At 51.8% G+C, this 22426-nt stretch overlaps 1 protein-coding gene across 5 annotated transcripts in view; it reads left to right on the top strand.

Annotated features, from left to right (window-relative positions):
- Positions 1-22426, top strand: part of pld7 (phospholipase D family, member 7) — a 30496-nt gene that overhangs the window by 6221 nt on the left and 1849 nt on the right. For 4 of the 5 annotated variants that reach the window (XM_069893872.1, XM_069893871.1, XM_069893870.1 and 1 more), the window contains 9 exons: positions 4582-4733; positions 6120-6300; positions 6812-6926; positions 7514-7641; positions 8344-8544; positions 13697-13836; positions 15135-15300; positions 16922-17021; positions 19254-19442. In XM_069893872.1, coding sequence (XP_069749973.1) covers positions 4582-4733; positions 6120-6300; positions 6812-6926; positions 7514-7641; positions 8344-8544; positions 13697-13836; positions 15135-15300; positions 16922-17021; positions 19254-19442 — 1372 coding nt within the window. The remainder of the gene's footprint in view (positions 1-4581; positions 4734-6119; positions 6301-6811; positions 6927-7513; positions 7642-8343; positions 8545-13696; positions 13837-15134; positions 15301-16921; positions 17022-19253; positions 19443-22426) is intronic. The other variant, XM_069893874.1, reaches the window with a different exon arrangement.

Below are 22426 nucleotides of genomic sequence, written 5' to 3'. Positions count from 1 at the left end.
ACATGCAGACATCGGGAATTACTCCCCAGAAACGCAGACACAGGGAAGGACACGGGCACGCAGATGCGGGGAAGGACACAGGAATGCATATGTGGGGAAGGACACGGACATACAGATGCGGGAAAATACACGCACACAAGACGAGAGAATACACAGACACACAGATGCGGGGACACGTACACACACGTGGGGAAATACACGGACATGCCCACACAGACGTGGGGAAGTACATAGAAATACAGACGCAGGGAAATACACGGACACGCAGACGTGGGGAATTATATGGACATGCAAACGCGGGATAGGACACGGACACCCAGATGCAGGGAAGGACACGCACACACAGGCGCAGGAAAATACAAGGACACAGACACTGGAAAGGACACGGACACACAGACGCAGAGAATACAGGGACACGCAGACGCGGGGAAATACACGGACAAACAGACGTGGGGTATTAAACGGGCACGCAGACGCGGGGAAGGACAAGCACACACAGATGCAGGGAAGGACGCACACACAGACATGGGGAAAAACACAAACACAGATGCAGGGAAATACACGGACATGCAGACGTGGGGAATTATATGGACATGCCGACATGGCAAATTATTACGGACATGTAGACGTGGGGAATTACACGGGCACGCAAACATGGGGTAGGACACACAGATGCGGGGAAGGACATGGACACTCAGATGTGGAGAATACATGGACACACAGATGCGGGGAAGGACACGCACATACAGAAGTGGAGAATACACAGAAACACAGACGCGGGGAAATACACGGACACACAGATGCGGGAAAGGACACGCTCACACAGACACGGAGAATGCCCAGACGCGGGGAAGGACACACACACACACACACACACACACACACACACACACAGAGACGTGGGGAAATACACAGATGCAGGGAAATACACGGACACACAGACGCGGGAAATTATACGGACATGCAGACATCGGGAATTACTCCCCAGAAACGCAGACACAGGGAAGGACACGGGCACGCAGATGCGGGGAAGGACACAGGAATGCATATGTGGGGAAGGACACGGACATACAGATGCGGGAAAATACACGCACACAAGACGAGAGAATACACAGACACACAGATGCGGGGACACGTACACACACGTGGGGAAATACACGGACACGCCCACACAGACGTGGGGAAGTACACAGAAATACAGACGCAGGGAAATACACGGACACACAGACGTGGGGAAGGACACACGCAGAGAATACATGGACACACAGATGCGGGAAAGTACACGCACATACAGCACATACACACATACAGAAGCACATACACAGAAACAGACGTGGGGAAATACAAGGATACAGACGCGGGAGAGGACACGCGCACACAGACATGGAGAATGCACAGACGTGGGGAAATAAACGGACACATAGACATGGGTAAGGACACAGATGAGGAGAATACACGGACAAACAGATGCGGGGAAATACACGGACATGTAGACACGGGGAAATACATGGGCACACAGACGTGGGGAAGGACACGCACACACAGATGCAGGGAAGGACACGGACACACAGACGTGGAGAAATACACGGACACTCAGACACAGATAAGGACACAAATGCGGAGAATACACGGACAAACAGATGTGGGGAAATACTCGGACGTGCAGACACGGGGAAATACACGGGCACGCAGACGCGGGGAAGGACACGGACACACAAATGCGGGAAAGGACACGCGCACACAGACATGGAGAATACACAGACACGGGAAGGACACTGGCACGCAGACGCAGGGAAGGACACAGGAATGCATACGTGGGGAAGAACACTGACATACAGATGTGGGGAAATACACGCACACACAGGCGCAGAGAATACACAGACACACAGAAGCGGGGAAAGACACAGACGCGGAGAATACATGGACACACATACACGGAGAGTACATGGACAAACAGATGCGGGGAAATACACGGACAAACAGATGCGGGGAAATACACGGACATGCAGTCGCGGGGAAGGACACGCACACACAGACGCAGGGAAGGATACGGACACACAGACGCGGGGAAGGACACGGACACACAGCCAAGGGGAAGGACACGGACACACAGACGCAAGGAAGGACATGCACACAAAGACACGGAGAATACACAGATGCGGGAAAATACACGAACACACAGACGTGGGGAATACATAGACACAGATGCGGGGAAGGACACACACACAGACATGGGGAAGGACATGGACACACAAATGCGGGGGAATACATGGACACGCAGATGTGGGAAAGGACACGCAGGCGTGGGGAAGGACACAGACACGCAGGCGCGGGGAGGACACGGACATACAGGCGCGGGGAAGGACACGGACACGCAGATGCGGGGGAATACACGGACACACAGACGCAAGGAAGGACACAGACGCAGGGAAGGACATGGACACAGACGTAGGGAAGAACATGGACACACAGACGTGGCGGAATACATATGGGGAAATACATGGATACACAGACACGAAGGACACACATGGGGAAATACACGGGCACGCAGCCGCGGGGAAGGACACGCACACACAGACACACAGATGCAGGGAAGGACACGGACACACAGCTGTGGGGAAGGAAACAGGCACATAGATGCGGGGAAGGACATGCACACACAGACACGGAGAATACGCAGATGTGGAGAAATATGCGAACACACGTGGGGAAGGACACTGACACACAGAAACGGGGAAGGACATGCACACACAGACACAAAGAATACACAGATGCAGGGAAGGACACGGGAATTACATGGACACACAGATGCGGGGAAATACACAGTCACGCAGACACGGGGAAGGACACACACAGATGCAGGGAAATACACAGAAAAACATGCAGGGAAATACACGGACACAGACGGGGAATTATACGGACATGGGGAATTACACGGGCACACATACACGTGGAAGGACACACACAGATGCAGGGAAATACACAGAAAAACATGCAGGGAAATACACGGACACAGACGGGGAATTATACGGACATGGGGAATTACACGGGCACACATACACGGGGAAGGACACGGACACAGACGCGGGGAAGGACATGCAATCACAGACACGGAGAATACACAGATGCGGGGAAATACATGGAAACAGATGCGGGGAAGAACACGGACACGCAGACGTGAGGAAATAAATGGGCATGCAGACGCAGGGAATTACATGGACACACAGACGTGGGGAATTACACGGGCACACAGACACGGGGAAGGACACGGACACACAGACATGGGGAAAGACACAGGAATACAGACGCAGGGTAATACACGGACACACAGACGCAGGGAATTATTCGGACATGCAGACATGGGGAATTACTCCCCAGAAATGCAGACACGGGGAAGGACTCAGGCACGCAGATGCGGGGAAGGACACAGGAATGCATATGCGGGAAGGACACGGACACACAGATGCGGGGAAATACATGCACACACAGACGCAGAGAATACACAGACACACAGATGCGGGGAAGGACACAGACAGAGAATACACGGACACACAGACGTGGAGAGTACATGGACACAGATGCGGGGAAGGACATGCAGAGGTGGGGAAGGACATGCACATATAGCACATACGCACATACAGAACCACAGATGTGGGGAAATACACGGACACAGATGCGGGAAGGGACACACGCACACAGACACGGGGAAATACACGGACACAGATGCGGGGAAATACACGGGGACGCAGACGCAGGGAAGGACACGGACACAGACGTGGGGAAGGACACGGACACAGACGCGGGGAATACACAGACACAGATGCGGGGAAGGAAACACACACACAGACATGGGGAAGGACATAGACACACAGACAAGGGGAATACACGGACATACAGACGTAGGAAAGGACACGCAGACGGGGGGAAGGACACACAGACGCGGAGGAATACACAGACACAGACGCAGGGAAGGACACGGACGCACAGACGTGGGGGAATACACGGACTCACAGACATGAGGAAGGACACAGATGTGGGGAAATGCACAGGCACACCGATGCGGGGAAGGACACGGACACACACGGTCTCTCACATGCACACACATACAAGCATACGCGCGCACACAGAGACACATATTCACACACTCAGAAACACAATCTCGCACACAGACTCACATGTGCACACAATCATAAACGCACACACAGACACACATGAACACACACAGACTCACACGCAAAACCACGAAGACCTAGGAACACACAGAGAGAAGCATGTGTGGAGAAAGTCAGGGAAAGATACACGCGCACGCATGCATAAACAGACAGAAAGAAGGACGTGTGGAGACAGAGACAGACACACACACACAGGAGACAGAGACACACTGGCACATGTAGAAACTCACAGCTCATGACAGGGATGGAACCAGACACTGGAGTGTGGTGGGGGTTGTTGGCTCTGCAACACTGCGAGGAATGTTTCAGGGATCTCACGACAGGGGCACCATCCTCCTGCACCCCCGGTCCCCTGCTGCCAGGATATTCACCTGTTACCTCGTTTCCTCCACCACCCCCCCACCCACAGGGAACCCGGGAGCGGATTAGAGCAGTATCCTGGGCAGTGATCTTCTGCCTCCTCGCCGTCGCCCTTGGGTGCTGCATCCTCCTGCTCCCCGTCACCGACCTGCTCCGTGGTCTGTTGTCCTCCTGGACGGACCCCTGCCAGGACCAATGCAGGTAGGTTGGCTTGGTCGGGCCTGGGGTGGAGGAGGGGGAGTCTAGGGTGGGGTTGGACACAGGATTGGGGACCATTGGGTAATGGAGGAAACAAGGTTGGGGGAGGGCTCTGGGGTGACGGAGAGCCCTGGGATGGGGCTGGGTCTGGTGACTCAGAGGTGCTGGGGAACCTCAGTAGGTCACTCACCCTCTGGAAACTGACATCACCTTTTCATCTTGCCCCACCCCACCCCTTCCCGTCCCCACCCCCTCCCTCCTTCCCCAACTCTCCATCCCCACGCCTACCCCATGTCCCCCCCCTCCCCTCCGTCCCGTCCCCTCCCTCCCTCTGTCCCTATCCCTGTTCTCTCCAGTCAATGCTGTCACCACCCCTGATACCTCAGCTCCCCCCCAACTTCCGCCTGTAACAACCTCTGACCTCTCCCTGCTCCTTCCACCCCCCTCCCCCACACCACTGCCCTCACTATTTCAACCAGGCGCCTGCCTGCTTTTCCCTCAGACCTCACCAAAGGCCTCGGACCTGAAACAAATGTTTAAATTCCTCTTCGAATCCAGACATTACAAGAAACCACATCAGTCCATAGTTTAGACATTCGTTTCAAATTTAAACTGGATTATTTCCACTAACGGTAGCCTCAAGCCCTTGGACCGCCCCTGGAAACCCTCCCGTAAGCACCGAGTGCTCCTTCTCCCTGTAGGTGACCCAGGCAGTTAGTCTGAGGTGAACCCTTGACTCCCTGTTCTCACCTTGGTTGGGCTCCGTACCAGACCGATGAGGATTCAAGATTCTTCTTAATATTACCCGAAACTGCCTCAAGTCCGCATGAGGCAGATGTATTCACCACCGCCAGGAATTGCCTGAAGACCCTCTCACAGTCGGAGAAAGAGAAGTAAAGGAGAATCCCCTCTCCCCCCACCAGAGTCACAGGATGCCCGTGGATTGGCCTTACAGCCTCTTTTGGTGTCCTGGATCTCCGACGCGATCTGGAAGCCCTTGAACATCCCGGTTCTGATGCTCAGTACCCCTTCAGCCGGTCCCGATCCAGTCCACAGCCCTTGACCCCAGTCACCCGCAGCCTGTGTGGGCTCCTCCCGCCAACTCCGCATCGGGTGCTCAAGGATCAGAAGCGTATGGTTCAGGAAGCCCGAAGCATGGGTCACCCCTCGCTTCCCGTGGCCGCTGAGAGTCTCCAGTGCTCTGCGGTAAAGGTATCGTGACTGTCATTCAACTCTTGCATATCTATGTCGCGGTGCACCGATGTGTCCTGCATCTGGGCTGGCCACCTGGATTGCTTGCAGGGCGAGATTTCGCCCAATGGCCTGGTGGGGAGGGAGGTGGGCCAGTGGGGAAGGGAGGTTTGACAGTGCAGATCTTTGCCCCTGCAGCTGGACGCTGGTGGAGAGTATCCCCATTGGGTTGGTCTACCCTGAGGGCGCACCGCGCCACACGTCCATCTCCGCAGCCTGGGGCTCGCTGCTGGACGGAGCCCGCCAGTCTGTGCATGTGGCCGCCTTTTACTTCACCCTAAGAGCCAAAGGCGAGTGGGAGGCCTCTGGAGGCAAGGAGGTGAGGGCCCCGACACAGCGGTGGTGGTAGGGGCACGTCCAGCTGGGATGGGGGAGGGGCAGGAACGGGTCGAAGGGCTAGAGCTTATCGCCGCTGAGAGGTGTCGGAGTGAGGGTGGGGGGACAGGGACTGGGAGGGGAGGGATAGGAGAAACAGAAGGAGTGGGGGGGGTTTTACGGGGAGGGGGGAGGATGATGAGGGGGTGAGGGCAAGGGGACAAGGGGAGAGGTTAGAGGGGGGAATGAGAGGGATGAGGGGGAGGGGGACAAGTGGGGACAAGGGTGAGGGGTAGGTGGATGGAGGGAGGGGGACGAGGGGGTGGGGCAGGGGATGAAGGAGAGGGGACGAGAGCCAGGGGAGGGGAACAAGGTGGGAAGCGGATGAGGAGGAGAAGGGGAACAAGAGGGATGAGGGAGAGGGGAGGGAGACAAGGGATGAGGGGATTGAGGGGGAGGGGTATTGGGATGTGCCCCGCCTCAGGTCTCACCCCGGGACTGCTCTTCCTCTCCAGGGCCACCGGATACTGGAGGCGTTGGCATCTCTGTCGTCCCGGGGGGTCGGCCTGAAGGTGGCGGTGAACAGCCCACAGGCATTGACAGAGGACACGGCCTACCTGGCCGAGAATGGTGACCACCCTCCAATTCCTCAGTCCCCGCGTGCCCCCTTCCCCATGCCTCCGCGCGAGCCCCTCCCGTTCCTCCATCCGCGTCCTCCTCCGGGAGAGCACTCCACGTCCCCCTCCCCTCCTCATTCCCTTGTTCAACTGCAAGCCCACCTTGTCCCCGCTGATTGATGCTAGCCCCCTCTCCACCTGATCTCCCACAAACCGGATCCTTCACACTTTACCCCAATAATCACTCACTGAGGGGCTGGTTAACACAGATCCACCCCCTCCTGGAACCCTTGTCACTGAAACTGCTCCCCCCCCGACCACCCCCAGATCTGGAACACCCGCTCACTGACCCCCCCCCCAGAGATCCCCGATCATAGACCCCCCTCGAACCCCCACTCACCGATTTCCCCCCCGGAAACTCCCTCGGATCCCCATTTACTGACCCCCTTTGGACCCCCTATTACTGACCCCCTGCGACCCCCTGTCATTGACACCTGGTCACTGACCCCCCACCCCCACCTGGACACCCTGTAACTGACCTTCAGACCCCCTATCACTCACCCCCTGGGACCCCATATCACTGACCCTCAACCCCTGCAGGTGCCGAGGTGCGGGGTGTACCCTTGAAGAACCTGACTGGTGGGATTGTACACACCAAGCTGTGGGTGGTTGACGGGCTGCACCTCTACCTGGGCAGTGCCAACATGGACTGGCGCTCGTTGACACAGGTAACTGCAAAACCCCCCCACCCCTGGGTTCCAATCCCTGATGTCCGGGTGGAGTTTGCACGCTCTTCCCATGACAAACTGAGACATCCACACACACACACGCACATACAGACTCTCGCATGCACAGGCACCCACACACTCACCAACACTCACAACTACTTGTGCGCCCGCATGCATGCACACACATACACTCACCAACACACAGATACGCGTGCATACACACACGTACCCACACACACACCAACACAAAACACAGATACATGCGCATACACACACTCACCTACATACACTCACCAACACACACACAGATATACGCGTGCATACACACACTCACCAACACACACACAGATACATGTGCATACACACATTCACCAACACACACAGATACACGTCCATACATACACTCACTTACACACACAGATATACGCATACATACACACACTCACCTACACAGATTTACGTGCGCACACACACACCAACAGATACGCGTGCATACACACATTCACCTACACACCAACACACAGATACACATGCATACACACACTCACCAACATACACACACACTCAACAACACACTCACCCACACATGTAAAAGGGGGGAATTGGAGGGTAAACCAAGGTGGGGGGGGGTTGGTAGGGGGTGGGGGGATTGAGGGGAACCCACCTGGAGAATGGACACCCTCATCTATACCTTCTCCTCAGGTCAAAGAGCTGGGACTGGTTCTGTCCAACTGCAGCTGCCTGGCACAAGATGTGGAGCGGATCTTCGGGGTGTACTGGATCTTGGGAGCGGAGTGGGCCCGCATTCCCTGGCGCTGGCCCACTGCCCTCAGAGCCATGTCCAGCCAGCAGCACCCACTGAAGCTGAGGCTGAACGGCATCGACGCCCAAGTCTACGTCTCGGTGAGCACCCCAATCCTGTCACCATCCTGATCTCCGTATCCCTGGGTCAGACCACACTGGGAGCTCCGTGCACCGTTCTCATTTCCATATCCCTGGGTCAGACCACACTGGGAACACCGTGCACAGTTCCCCATATCCCTATCCCTGGGTCAGACCACACCGGGAGCACAGTGAACAGATCCCCATCCCCATATCCCTGGGTCAGACCACACTGGGAGCACTGTGCACCGTTCTCATTTCCATATCCCTGGGTCAGACCACACCGGGAGCACCGTGCACAGTTCCTGTCTCCCTATCCCTGGGTGTGGCAAGGGGACTCTTTTCTCCCCAAAGAGGATGCCTTTAAAAAAGAGTTTATGCAAGGTGAATGGGGAAGGGAAATTAACAATGTTCGAAGGTCGGGAGGGTGAGGAGAAGCTTTACTAAGGGATCAAACGTTGGTACGTAGCAGGGCTGTGAGTAGGGAGAGAGGTGACTACACTCTACATGGTCTCGTGTACCACCAGACTGAGACCACCTGGAGGAACTCAACCTCAACCTCTGACCGGACGGCATTAATTCTAACTTCTCTGGCTTTCGTTAAACCATCTCCCTCCCCTCCCCCACCACCACTCCCTACTTCAACCCCTCTCCCCAATTGGCACAGACATGATAATTTCTCACCTCGTCCAATTCACACCCTTTATTAGTTTGGATTTCAGGAAGAGAGAGGGCAGAGGAGGTTTACGAGAATGTTGCCAGGGTTTCAGGGTTCAAGTTACAGGGAGCGGTTGAGGAGGCTGCGATTTTACTCCCTGGAGTGTAGAAGGTTGAAGGGTGATTTGATAGAGGTATTAAATAATGATAAAGGGGATGGATGGAGTCAACATTCTCACTGAGAGTGGGGGAGATTCAAACAAGGGGAAACGTTTAGGGGAAATTTCTTCATGCAGAGGGTGGTGGGGGTATGGAATGAACTTCCGGCAGTGGTGGAAGAAGCGAGATTGATGTTAATATTCAAGGATTGGTTGGATAGGTATATGGATGGGAGAGGTTATGGGCTGAATGCAGGTTAGTGGGACCAGGTGGGAGAAGATATTCGACACGAACTAGTAGGGCCGAACTAGCCTGTTTCTGTGCTGTAAATGGTTATATATGGATTCCTCCCCCATGGTTTGAATTCGGAGACTTTCTGATATATCCTGCCTTTTTAATCATATATAACCATATAACCACTTACAGCACAGAACAGGCCAGTTCGGCCCTACTAGTCCATGCCGTAGCAAATCCCCAACCTCCTAGTCCCACTGACCAGCACCCGGTCCATACCCTCTAGTCCCCTCCTATCCATGTAACGATCCAGTCTTTCCTTAAATGTAACCAATGATCCCGCCTCGACCACGTCTGCCGGAAGCTCATTCCACATCCCCACCACCATCTGCGTAAAGAAATTTCCCCTCATGTTCCCCTTATAATTTTCCCCCTTCAATCTTAAACCATGTCCTCTAGTTTGAATCTCCCCCTTTCTTAATTGAAAAAGCCTATCCACATTTACTCTGTCTGTCCCTTTTAAAATCTTAAACACCTCTATCAAGTCCCCTCTCAATCTTCTACGCTCCAGAGAAAAAAGCCCCAGTCTGCACAACCTTTCCCTGTAACTCAGACCCTGAAATCCTGTCAACATTCTCGTGAACCTTCTCTGCACTCTCTCTATTTTGTTTATATCTTTCCTATAATTTGGTGACCAAAACTGTACACAGTACTCCAAATTTGGCCTCACCAATCAATGCCTTGTACAATTTCATCATAACCTCCCTACTCTTGAATCCAATACTCCGATTTATGAAGGCCAACATTCCAAATGCCTTCTTCACCACACCATCTACCTGAGTATCAGCCTTGAGGGTACTATTTATCATAACTCCTAAATCCCTTTGTTGCTCTGCACTCCTCAATTGTCTACCATTCAATGTATATGACCTATTTAAATTTGCCTTTCCAAAATGTAGCACCTCACATTTATCTGTATTAAATTCCATCAGCCATTTCTCAGCCCACACCTCCAGCCTTCCTAAATCACCTTTTAATCTACGGTAATCTACCTCTCTGTCCACAACACCACCAATCTTTGTGTCATCCGCAAACTTGCTTATCCAATTCTCCACCCCTACATCCAGATCGTTAATATATATAACAAATAATAGTGGACCCAGGACCGAACCCTGAGGAACTCCACTAGTCACCGGCCTCCAATTGGACAAACAATTTTCTACCACTACTCTCTGACACCTCCCATTCAACCACTGCTGAATCCATTTCACTACCTCCTTATTTATACCTAATGCCTCCACCTTTTTTCCTAACCTCCTGTGGGGAACTTTGTCAAAAGCTTTACTAAAGTCCGAATAGACAACATCCACAGCTTTCCCTTCATCAACCTTTTTTGTAACCCCCTCGAAGAATTCAATCAGGTTTGTCAAGCATGATCTACCCCTGACAAAACCATGCTGATTACTCCCTATCAATCCCTGTACCTCCAAAAATTTGTAAATAGCATCCCTCAGAACACTTTCCAACTTGCCCACCACAGACGTCAGACTTACAGGCCTATAATTCCCAGGTTTGCATTTGGACCCTTTCATAAACAGAGGAACCACATGCGCCATCCTCCAATTCTTTGGTACCACCCCCGTGGCCAGTGACATCCTAAATATCTCTGTTAATGGCCCCACTAACTGTCCACTAGCCTCCCTGAGTGTCCTAGGAAATATTTTGTCCGGTCCGGGAGATTTATCCACCTTTATCTTTTTTAACACAGCCATCACGACCTCCTCGGTTATCCTTATATGCTTCATGACCTCCCCACTATTTTTCTTTACTTCAACTGGTTCAACATTTTTTTCCCTAGTGAATACCAAGGCAAAGAAATCATTCAAAATTTCCCCCATTTCCTCAGACTTCTCACCCTCAGACTTCTCACTCAGTCTACCCTCACTATCTACAAGGGGTCCAATTTTATCTCTCACTAATCTTTTACTTTTAATGTACTTATAGAAACCCTTTGGATTTATTTTTACTCTGTCAGCCAAAGCCTCTTCATGCCTTTTTTTGGCCTTTCTAATTTCTTTCTTAAGATTCCTTCTACACTCCTTGTAGTCCTCCTTCAACTTCTCAGCTCCCTGCTCTTTGTACCTCTTGTACACCTCCCTTTTTCTCCTAACCAAATTTCCAATATTCCTCGAAAACCAAGCCTCCCTATGACTTCCAGCCTTTCCTTTGATCCACACTGGGACATATCTCCTCTGTACCCTCAAAATTTCTTTTTTGAATATCCTCCATTTTTCATTAACATCCTTACCTGAAAATATCCTGTCCCACTCAATACTCCCCAAATCCCTTCTTATTCCTTCGAAATTTGCTCTTTTCCAATCCAGAACCTCAACTTTAGGCCTCTCCTTGCTCTTCCCTAAAACTACCCTAAAACTAACAGAATTATGATCACTAGACCCAAGTGGTTCTCCAACATTAATGTCCGCTACCTGACCTAGCTCGTTCCCTAACAGGAGATCCAGTATTACACCATCCCGAGTCGGTTCTTCTACTAACTGATTTAGAAAACAATCCTGAACACATTTAACGAACTCCAGCCCATCCAGCCCTCTAACCATATGGGTATCCCAATCAATGTGTGGGAAGTTAAAATCTCCCATGATCACTACCTTATGATTTTCACACATATACGTTATCTCCCTACAAATTTGTTCCTCTAATTTTCTTGGCCCATTTGGTGGTCTGTAATACACCTCTATTAGCACCCTCTTGCCTTCTCCACCCCTCAATTCCATCCAAACAGCCTCACTGGTCGATCCTTCCATACCATCCTGCCACCTCACGGCAGTAATGTCCTCCTTAACAAGCAGAGCAACTCCTCCTTTTTTACCCCCTGATCTATCACATCTAAAACAAATGTATCCTGGAATATTAAGTTGCCAGTCCTGCCCCTCCTGTAGCCAGGTCTCACTAATTGCCACAATATCGTGACCCCAAGTATCTATCCATGCTCTCAGCTCATCTACCTTGTTCACTATGCTTCTTGCATTGGAAGAAGGACTTAGGCTCTGTCTCAGCTGAAAAGACTAGCCAAGTTCCTCCAGCATTTACTACAAGCACAGTGTCTGCAACACAGAGTGCAGCCATGAGGGGGTAGTGTCTGCAAACACAGAGCACAGCCATGAGGGGGCAGTGGAAGGCAACATTGGCTGGCAGTGGGACCTGGGATGGAAATGGGATCCCTACACAGCAGAGGGGGAGCAAGGGGGAGGGGGAGGAAAGGAAGGGGAGGGGAGAGGTGTTGGGAGTGGGCGAGGATGGGTTCGCTGTGGAAGTGTGGTGAGGCAGGAGGGTGGGTGAGGAAGGAGCACCAGGGAGAGGAAGGAAGGTGGTGAGGGAGGGGTGGAGGGAAGAGGCTGAGGGAGGAATGGAGGGAAGGGGTGAGGGAGGGGAGAGAGGGAAAGCTGAGGTAGGGGTGGAGGGAAGGGGGCTGGGGAGGGAGGGAAGGGGGCTGAGGGAGGGGGAGGTGGGAAGGGAGCTGAGGGAGGGGTGGAGGGAAGGGGGCTAGGGGAGGGAGGGAGGGAAGGGGGCTGGGAGGGGAGGAGGTGGTGAGGAGGGGGAGGAGGGAAGGGAGCTGAGTGAGGGGGAGGAGGGAAGGGAGCTGAGGGAGGGGTGGAGAGAATGGGGCTAGGGGAGGGAGGGAAGGGGGCTGAGAGGGGTGGAGGGAAGGGGGTGAAGGAGGTTTAGGGAGGGGTGGAGGTGATGAGGAGGAAGGGGGTAAAGAGGGAGGGTGAGGAGATGCTACAGGAAGTGGGGAGTTGAAGCGGTTAGGAGGGGGAGATGGTCCCACTGATCCTTTGCCCCACCCCAACCCATCACCCCACTTACTGTCTGATGCTCTCTGCACCCCCTACCCTCGTGTGAGTTACCCTGACAACTGTGCCCACCCCCCCCAGACCAAAGCTGACCCACCTGCCCCCTCCTAGTCCATGACCCCCGTGTCCTGTGGCAAACTACACCGTGGCCCCTTGCTCTCCGGTACCCTTGTGCCCTGAGACAGAGGTCTCTGGATTAAAGTTTGTCTCCTCTCATGCACCCCCCCACCCCCCCCCCCCATTTCCAGAGTGCGCCTCCGTCCCTGAGTGCCTCCGGACGGACCGCAGACCTGGACGCCATCCTAAGTGTCATCGAAGACGCCAAGGAGTTTGTCTTCATTTCTGTTATGGATATCCTCCCGCTCTGCCAGTTCTGTCACCCCCAGAGGTAGGTGCAGATAAGAATGGGTTCAGCTGGCTAACAAGTACCCGGGTCCATGGAGGGGAGGCATTTGTTTGGGGCTGTGAGGAGGGAACCAGAACGAACTGGTTAAGGGGAGTCCCCGTAATTCCCGGGCAGAGCCAATAAACCGCAGTCTCCATGGAAGGCAAGAGGCGGTCGGCGTTTCGGTCCCCAAGGCCTTCTCCGGGAGTGCCTAACATCAGGAGGTGGGGATGAGGTGGGGGGGGGGGGGAGAGCACAGGATGAGACAAGGTTAGCAAGGGGGCTTTTCTCTTTGGAGCAAAGAAGGATGAGAAAAGACTTGATAGAGGTTGACAAGATTTTGAGAGGCGTGGACGGCCGGCGCCTGCTTCCTGGGACGACGGTAGCAAATAGTGGAGGACGTTTTGTCAGGTGAGGGGAGGGAGGTTTAGGGGAGACCGTTAGGGGGTAGGTTTTTGTTATAGAGAGAGTGCTTTGCCGGGGATGGTGGTGGAGGCTGGAACATTAGAAACTCTTTGACAGGCACGTGGAGGGAAGGAAAATCGAGGGTTATGGGTGCGAGGTCGGGAAGGGTTAGATTGTTGAGTTGGTATCTATAGGTCGGCACAACATCGTGGGATGAAGAGCCTGGACGATGCTGGAATGTTCCATGTGATTATGTGACAGGCCCTTCATCCCACAATGTTGTACCGAACAAAACCCTCGTAACCCTCTGAGTGGAGAGTGCTAAGTTCCTAGCCAGTGACCTCTCGTGGACACACATCCCCTTGCTAGTCAGGAAGGCGCAACAGCGACTCTATGTCCTGAGAAGTCTGAACTGGGCGAGGCTACCGCCCGCTATCATGTCAACCTTCTGCAGGAGCTTGAGTGAGAGCATCCTGGCTGCATCACAGTGTAGAGACATGGATTGTAAAAGTGGTAGAGAGGATTACTGGGATCTCCCCTGGCATCGACGTGATCGACCGGGATCGTTGTTTGAAGAGGGCGGGCAAAATCGTGGAGGACTCCCTTCCACCCCCACACACGGCTGCTCCTGTTGGGGGAAGAGATCCAGGAGGATCAGAGCCAGCACCACCAGGCCGAGGAACAGCTTCCTCCCACGGGCAGTGAGAACGACCAAAGGAACCGCTTGTACTGACCCTCTGAGATGTTCATATTCATGAAACAATACGTGTCATGCATACATACTGTTTGTCTGTATGTGTGGTTGTGGGTCTGCGTGTTTCACCCTGAGGTCCGGAGATGGCTGTTTCGTCAGGTTGTACTTAGAAGAAATAAACAGCTCAAACCCCACCCCCCAGGTTCTGGCCGGTGGTTGAGAACCGGTTGCGTGAAGCTGCCTGTATACGGAAGGTGACAGTCCGCCTACTGATCAGCTGTTGGCCACACACTTACCCCCCTATGTTGGTCTTCCTGGAGTCACTGAAGGTTCTCAGCAAGGAACCGCTGGGCTGCAAGGTTGAGGTGGTGAGTTTAGTTTTACGATTATCTCTTAAAATTTAATTTGGAGACGCAGCCTGCGCCATTCAGATGCACCCAATTATCCTGGGCTGCCCGTCTCTGGGACGTGGGTGGAAACCCATGCGAACGCGGGGAGAACGTGCAACCTCCTCGCAGACAGTGCCGGATTCGAAGCTGGGTGTGCCTCTGTAGACCGCCGGAGGAGGTGGTTGAGGCAGTTGCTATTGCCACATGGTGAGAAACATTTGAATGGATCCATGGTCTAGAGCAGTGGTTCTCAACTTTTTCCCACTCACATCCCACTGCCATCGGGGCTCCATGACTAGTAAGGGGTTGTCTAAGGTGGGATGTGGGCGGGAAGGGAAAGTTGAGAATCACTGCACCAGACTCAATTGTTGCTGAAATATTTGGCTTGAGAAAAATTGCCATTGGCCTATTTCCTATGGGAGCTCTGAAACCCTGCACATAACGAGTCCATGAGGGACGATTCAAACAGTGGTTTTCAAACCTTTTTCTTTCTACCTGAAGCAACCCCTTACTGATCACAGAGCACCTAGGGATGACTTCAGGTGGAAAGAAAAAGTTTGAAAACCACTGGCCTAGAGGGATACGGGGCAAAATGTAATCAGGCATTTTGGTTGGCATGGGCAGGTTGGGAATAAAACTGAGCCCGCATTTCCCACTTCAGCCAGCAGGTCATTTCCCCCCACACCCCCCCCCCCACCCACCTGTGTGAAGAGGTTTCCCCTAAACTTTTCCCCTTTCACCCTTAACCTGTGTCCTCTGGTTTGCATCTCACCTACCTTCAGTGGGAAAAACCGACCTACATTTACCCGGTCTATCCCTTCATAATTTTAAATACCTCGATCAAATCTCCAGGGAATAAAGTCCTCACCTGTTTAACCTTTCCCTGTAACTCAGTTCCTAAGTTCCTGAGGCAACATCCTAGTAAATCTCTGCACTCTTTCTTTCTTATTTCCTATAGTTCGATGACCAAAACTGCACATAATACTCCAAATTTGGCCTCACCAATGTCTTGCACATCCCAGCTCTTGTACTCAATACTTTGATTTATGAAGGCCAATGTGCCAAAGGCTCTCTGTACAACCCTGTCCACCTGTGACGCCACTTTCAAGGAATTATTTATTGTGCATCAAAGATGTTATACAGATGTACATTGTGCTCCTATTATTTTTTAACAGGAAAAATCAGGACATGTATACACAAATGTTCACATACACCCCAGCTCCCCCAACCACCTTGGTAGTCTATTACCAATTCTACTGATACAAATGTCTCACAGTCTTTTACTCCGTAAGGACTCATAATTCAGAGAAAAAAAAACCATAAATGGTGGAAAAATTTCCTCTTTAAGTGTATTTGATTTTCTCCAGTTTAATAAAGAAACAAATTTCCTTAATCCATTGTTAATAAGAAGGACCCTTGTCGGACTTCCAGCATAACAAGTTTAGATGCTTGGATATTAGGGATAGTGCTGTGACTCTTAAGTTGGGTGGGGGGTGGGGGACGGGGGGTGGAGTGGATGTGGATGGTCAGGAGAGAAAGCTCGGTCTCTTCCTGTAACATTCTGGATGGAGCCACCCCCAATTTTATATTCCATTTGCAGAAAATATTTCAGGTTCCCGCCACGAAGGAGCAGGAAAGGATTCCCTTCGGCAGAGTCAATCACAACAAGTACATGGTCACTGACCGAGTGGCCTACATCGGTAAGTTGAGCGGTAACGGGGAGGTGGTGGGGTAACACTTGGGAGCATTGTGTTCAGTTCTGCTCACCTCACTACAGGAAGGATGTGGCGGCTTTGGAGAGGGGCTGGAGGAGATTCACCAATACATGCCATCATGTAGGACGGCCCTATAATGGTGGTTTTGTTTAAGATGACCCCCCCCCACCCCCAAATCTAACATTTACTGCTGACCAGTGGATGCTGTTACAAGCAAATCACAATATTTTAATAACAAACAACCCCGTAGAGGTTACAATTTTATTTGGGTATTTTTAGACCATTGTCAGCTCCTGCGACAAGTCGTTTAAAGCCTGTACAGAGTTGACGGGTAGATGGACCCTGTAGAGGAGCGTGGAGACTTTGGAGATAACTAATGGGGGCAGGCACGAGATGGTGCCAGTGCTGCAAATTCTTCGTCAAGGTTCAAATGTTTAGGATGGCCCAAATTTCAAGGTGAATTTTTTAAGTTTCAAGGATGGTCCTATACGATGGCGTATATGAGAGCAGGATGTTTCCTGGATTGTGGAACGTGTCACATGGAGCGGATAAGAGTCGATAGAGGTCGGTGAGATTATGAGGGACTTCAATACGGTGGACAGCCAGCTATGTTTTTCCCAGGGTTAGAGTAGCAAATGCAGTAAAACCCCTGGTATCCGGCACCTATGGAGATTGGTAGATGACGGCTAAGTGTATTTTCTGGTTGCTTGAGATTCCTTGTTTCCCGATTGGTGAACTAACAGCGAGGCGGGCCAATTTTAAACTTTCGTCCATCCTGCCTGCTTTTGGCCTGTATCTCCAAACCCGTCCCATCCATGTATCTGTCCTGCCCACACTGGTCCCACCTGCCTGCGTTTGGCCTGTCTCTCTCCAAACCCGTCCTATCCATGGATCCGTCCGAATGACCTGCCCACACTGATCCCACCTGCCTGCATTTGTCCCTCTCAACCCATCCACGGATCTAATTTCTTAAACGTTACAATAGTCCCTGCTTCAACTACCTCCTCCGGCAGCCCATTCCATACACCCACCACCCTCTGTAAAACAAAAGTTACCCCTCGAGGTACGAGTTTAAAATATTTAAGGTGAAGGAGGGGGGAGATTTAAAAAGGGGCTGAGGGGGATCGTGGGACCAGCTGGCAAAGGAAGTTGTAGCAGTAGGGTTAATTACAATATTTGAAAGGCATTGAGACAGGCTGACAGATAGGAAAGGTTCAGAGCAGTGATTCTCATCCTTTTTCTTTCCACTCACATATCACCTTGAGTAATCCCTTACTAACCACATTGACATAGGATGGGGTCAGGGGTGGCTCTCGAGCATGTGCACCTCATGGAAATATGTTGGGCGAGCGGTGTTAGTGTGCGTGGCCTTCGATCGCATGATTGTGGCGCGTGTGGCTGTGTTGCGGGAAGTGAAGTTAGCGGAAGGTAAACGTGATCCAGCCCACCCACTCTCTGGAGCTCCCCGGTGCTCCAGCTGGCTTCCCTTCCCAACTGACCGCCCATCCGACTCCCAACGCCCCTTCCACCCGCCCATGTGACCCCGACCTCCCATAAAAATGTGTCCGCAGTATTTCTTCATTCCTTATGGCTCTCAGACACCTGACGTTTATCATATGTGGCTCTTTTGTTAAGAAAGTTTGGCCACCCTTGCTGTGCTTGAGCTGTGGTTAATACTTAAGGTGGTATGTGAGTGGAAAACAAAGGTTGAGAACTGCTGCTCAAAGCCATCCTTATCCAGGCACCTGTCCCCATATGTCTTTGAAACGCTGTAATTGTCTCCACTTGGCAGCTCGTTCCACCATCTCTGGGAAAAAAAACCTTTAATTATAGGAGTTGAGATGTTATGGTAAAGTTGTATAAGACCTTGGTGAGGCCAAATTTGGAGTATTGTGTGCAGATTTGGTCACCGAACTACAGGAAAGATATCAATAAGATTGAAAGAGGGGAGAGAAGTTTTACTCAGTTCAGTTCAGGAACTGAGTTATAGGGAAAGGTTAAACAGGATAGGGAATAGGATGCCATAGGTGTTCTGTGGTTAGTAAGGAATTACTTAAAATGGTATGTGAGTAGAATACACCATTGGTTTAGAGGTGAATGCGCGCAGGCCAGTGGGACTGGCTCTAGAAGTTGGTTGGCAGAGACGAGTTGGGTGAAGGGCCGGGTTTCTGAGCCGTGATGACCCCGCAGTCGTAACCAAGGTTCCTCGTTCCGAAGGCACGTCCAACTGGTCTGAAGACTACTTCGTCAGAACGGCTGGCGTGGGCCTGGTCATCAACCAGACTGGGCCGGATGCGGAGAACCCCGGGACGGTGCAGAGCCAGCTCAGGGCCATTTTCCTGCGTGACTGGAACTCCGACCATATTCTGGAGCTGGGCAGCGAGGGAGTCGAGCAGTGCCTGCGAGGTGGGAGTCGGCCGTAGGGAAGCGCCGTAAATTCCATTCCACTGGCCGGGGTTGGGGAAGAGGACTTGGCTGGGGGAGATGTAGAGGAGCAGAGGGGTGGTGGGGGTGGAGGAACTCAGCTGCCCCCGCTCCCCTTCAACCCCGCATTAAAGTCCATCTCCGAGGCCGCAGTGTTTTTGACGTGATCATTCTTTTTGAATTCTCTGCTGGACTCGAGCACCCCCCCCACCCCTCCCCTCCCAGATTGGGTGAGCACAAAGACAATACTACGTCAGCAGAGGAAGAGGATTTTGGCGCAACCTGACACGGCCCTCGAAGCTCAATCCTCATGGAACCACGGGGCCCACATCTCGGCCAGGCGGAGGTGGGGTCGCCTTTGGCCCTGGGGTTCGTGACTCACTCATGCTCTGAGGAAGCCCTGGCTGGCTCTCCTCACTCGTTCGAGGATGTCTCTTGCAGAGAAAGCTTTTTGTAAATGCATGACGTGTCTCCACCAACCCCCCCTCCACGGGTACTTGTATCAGAAAGATTATTGCATTTGTATAGAGCCTTTTGCCATTTAGGTTTCCCCGAAGCCCAGGCTTCTCAAGACCATCTTTTGTGAACCAATGATGGTCCTTAAATCTTTTACATCCGCCCAAGAGGATTTCTTGACTTCAATCTTCCATCTGATAGAAGATCTCGTTGCTGCCACTCATCTATTGTGCCAATTCAAACTTTAATGGCACTTTTGGAATCTTCGAAGTTATGAGACCCTCCTCCTGCCCCTCGGTCTCTCTTTTTCCCCTATCCCTGTCTCCTCTCCTCCAGCTCTCCATCCATCGTCAAAGAGCTCCCCTCCCACCTTTGACCTCCTGTCCATTGGCCCGTGCTCCTCTCCCTGCGCCTTCTTCCTTCCTCTCTCACCCCATCTTTCTATTCAAATGGCTGCCTGCTTTTTTTGCTAATGCCTTGATGAAGGCCCTCAGGCCCGAAACGCTGGTCACCCTTTGCTTCCTGCAGACACTGCGTGACCTGTTGAATTTATCCAGCCAGGGTACTTGACGTGTGCCCTAGAGGTGAGGCTGCAGGTCCCCAGTCACTCACCACCTGTGATAACTTTAGTTATTTTTGCTCCTTTGACCGTTATGAGGACCAAGTTCAATGGTAGGGAGAATTTTTAAATGTACAAAATATATTTTGTTACAATTCTATTTTTGAAGACTTTTGTACTGTATGAGGGATTTACATGCTTATCCTTAGAGATAATTAGTCAGATCTTGCCTACTCAACATGAGGATCTGTACATAATTCGTGTGCATTTCTGCTCCCATCTCAGTGGGAGCAGTAACAGGCTATTCGGCCCATCAAGTCTGCCTCGCTATATAATCATGGGCTGATCTATTTACCACAGCCCCTCTACCCTCTTTTCCCCACAACCTTTGGTGCCCTGGCTCATCAAGAACTGATCACTCTCTGCCTTAAAATACACCCAATGATCTGGCCTCCACAATTGCCTGTGGTAACACATTCACCAGCCTCTGGCAAAAAAGATCCTTCTGTTGTAAGTGGATGCCCTAATTCAACCCTGAAGTTATGCCCTAGACTCCATGGGGAAGCCACCTTTCTGCATCTGTACTAATGAAATCCATCCCCCCCCTCCCCCATTCTGTACAAAATGAAGGGAGGAAAGTTTAGGAGAGACACAAGAGTTAAGTATTTTTTTACACAGAGAGGTGTGGTGCCTGGAATGCACTGGAGAGAGAATTACAGAAGAAACGAAAATGTGATGGCTTCACAGAGGAGAGGGCCCATGAACTTTGAGGAGAGTCCGGGGGGGTGGGTGCGCAGCCGAAACAAAGGTTGAGAATGGCTGCTTTAAAAAGAAAAAAAAAGTATTATCTCAAACTGTAGGGGGGAGGGTGGCCTCAACATTCAGGGTCGTAGATTTAGGATGAGGAGGAACTGCTTTTCTGGGGGGGGGGGGGGGGTGATTGAATCTGCAGAATTTGCTGCCCGTTGAAGCAGTGGAGGCAACCTCAGTCTATATACTTAAGACAAGGTTGGATAGATTTTTACAATAGTAGGGGGAAATTGAGGGATATGGGGGAAAGGAGGTGAGCCGATCATTCAATCAGCCGTGAACTTACTGATGCCAGAGTAGATGCCTGATGGCTTGTATCCCCAAAATTCCTGGGGTACTAGATTAAGAATTTTAACCACTGAAAGGTTAGCTGTGTGCTTTGAACTTTAATATAAATATGACGGGGGCCCATCCAACAGCACACAGATTACAATGCACCTTTTTAGGGCAGTCAGGGAGTAGTGTGGGCCTTGCCCCTTACAGCAGTTATTCTCAACCCTTCTCCAGCTGCAGCCCCCCCCCCCCCCCACCACCTCCATAGGACTCTGCCCAAAGTTTGTAGACCCCCTTCCCTGTGAAGCAATTAAGTTTTGGATTCTTCCCCATTTCCCACTGACTACATGAAAAAACAAATATTTGTGAAAACAAAGACTGGGGGTAAGGGGGGGGGTGGGTGGGGGCCCCGTTGAGAATGACTGTCTCAGAGAATCAAGAATTGAAATGTATTGCTTGGAAACCTTACCCATGCACGTTGCCATTAAACGAAGCCAATGGTTTCTGGAAGCGATTGTTCCAATGGAAAGTTTGCACTGCTCAGTAACATCTGGGACCAAGCCATTGATTATAATTTAAATGTAGACATACAGCATGGAAATGGGCCTTTTCGGCCCATGAACCCGTGCTGCCCAAATGCACCTAATTGACCTACAGCCCTCCTCCCTCCAGGTACGTTTTTGAAGGGTGGGAGGAAACCTACGCAGGCATGGGGAGAACGTACAAACTCCTTACAGAGAGCACCAGATTCAAACCCGGGTTGCTGGCGCTGTAAGAGTGTGGCGCTAAATGAGCTGCTCCATAATTTTCAGCAAATGTGTTTATAAGCATTGATATTTTAAAACCCATTGCTCTCAAAAGAATCTCC

The sequence above is a fragment of the Narcine bancroftii genome, chromosome 8, assembly GCF_036971445.1.
Source record: "Narcine bancroftii isolate sNarBan1 chromosome 8, sNarBan1.hap1, whole genome shotgun sequence".
In the NCBI taxonomy this organism is placed as follows: domain Eukaryota; kingdom Metazoa; phylum Chordata; class Chondrichthyes; order Torpediniformes; family Narcinidae; genus Narcine; species Narcine bancroftii.
Note: the sequence above shows the minus strand (reverse complement) of the source record. Positions and strands in the feature narration are given on the sequence as shown.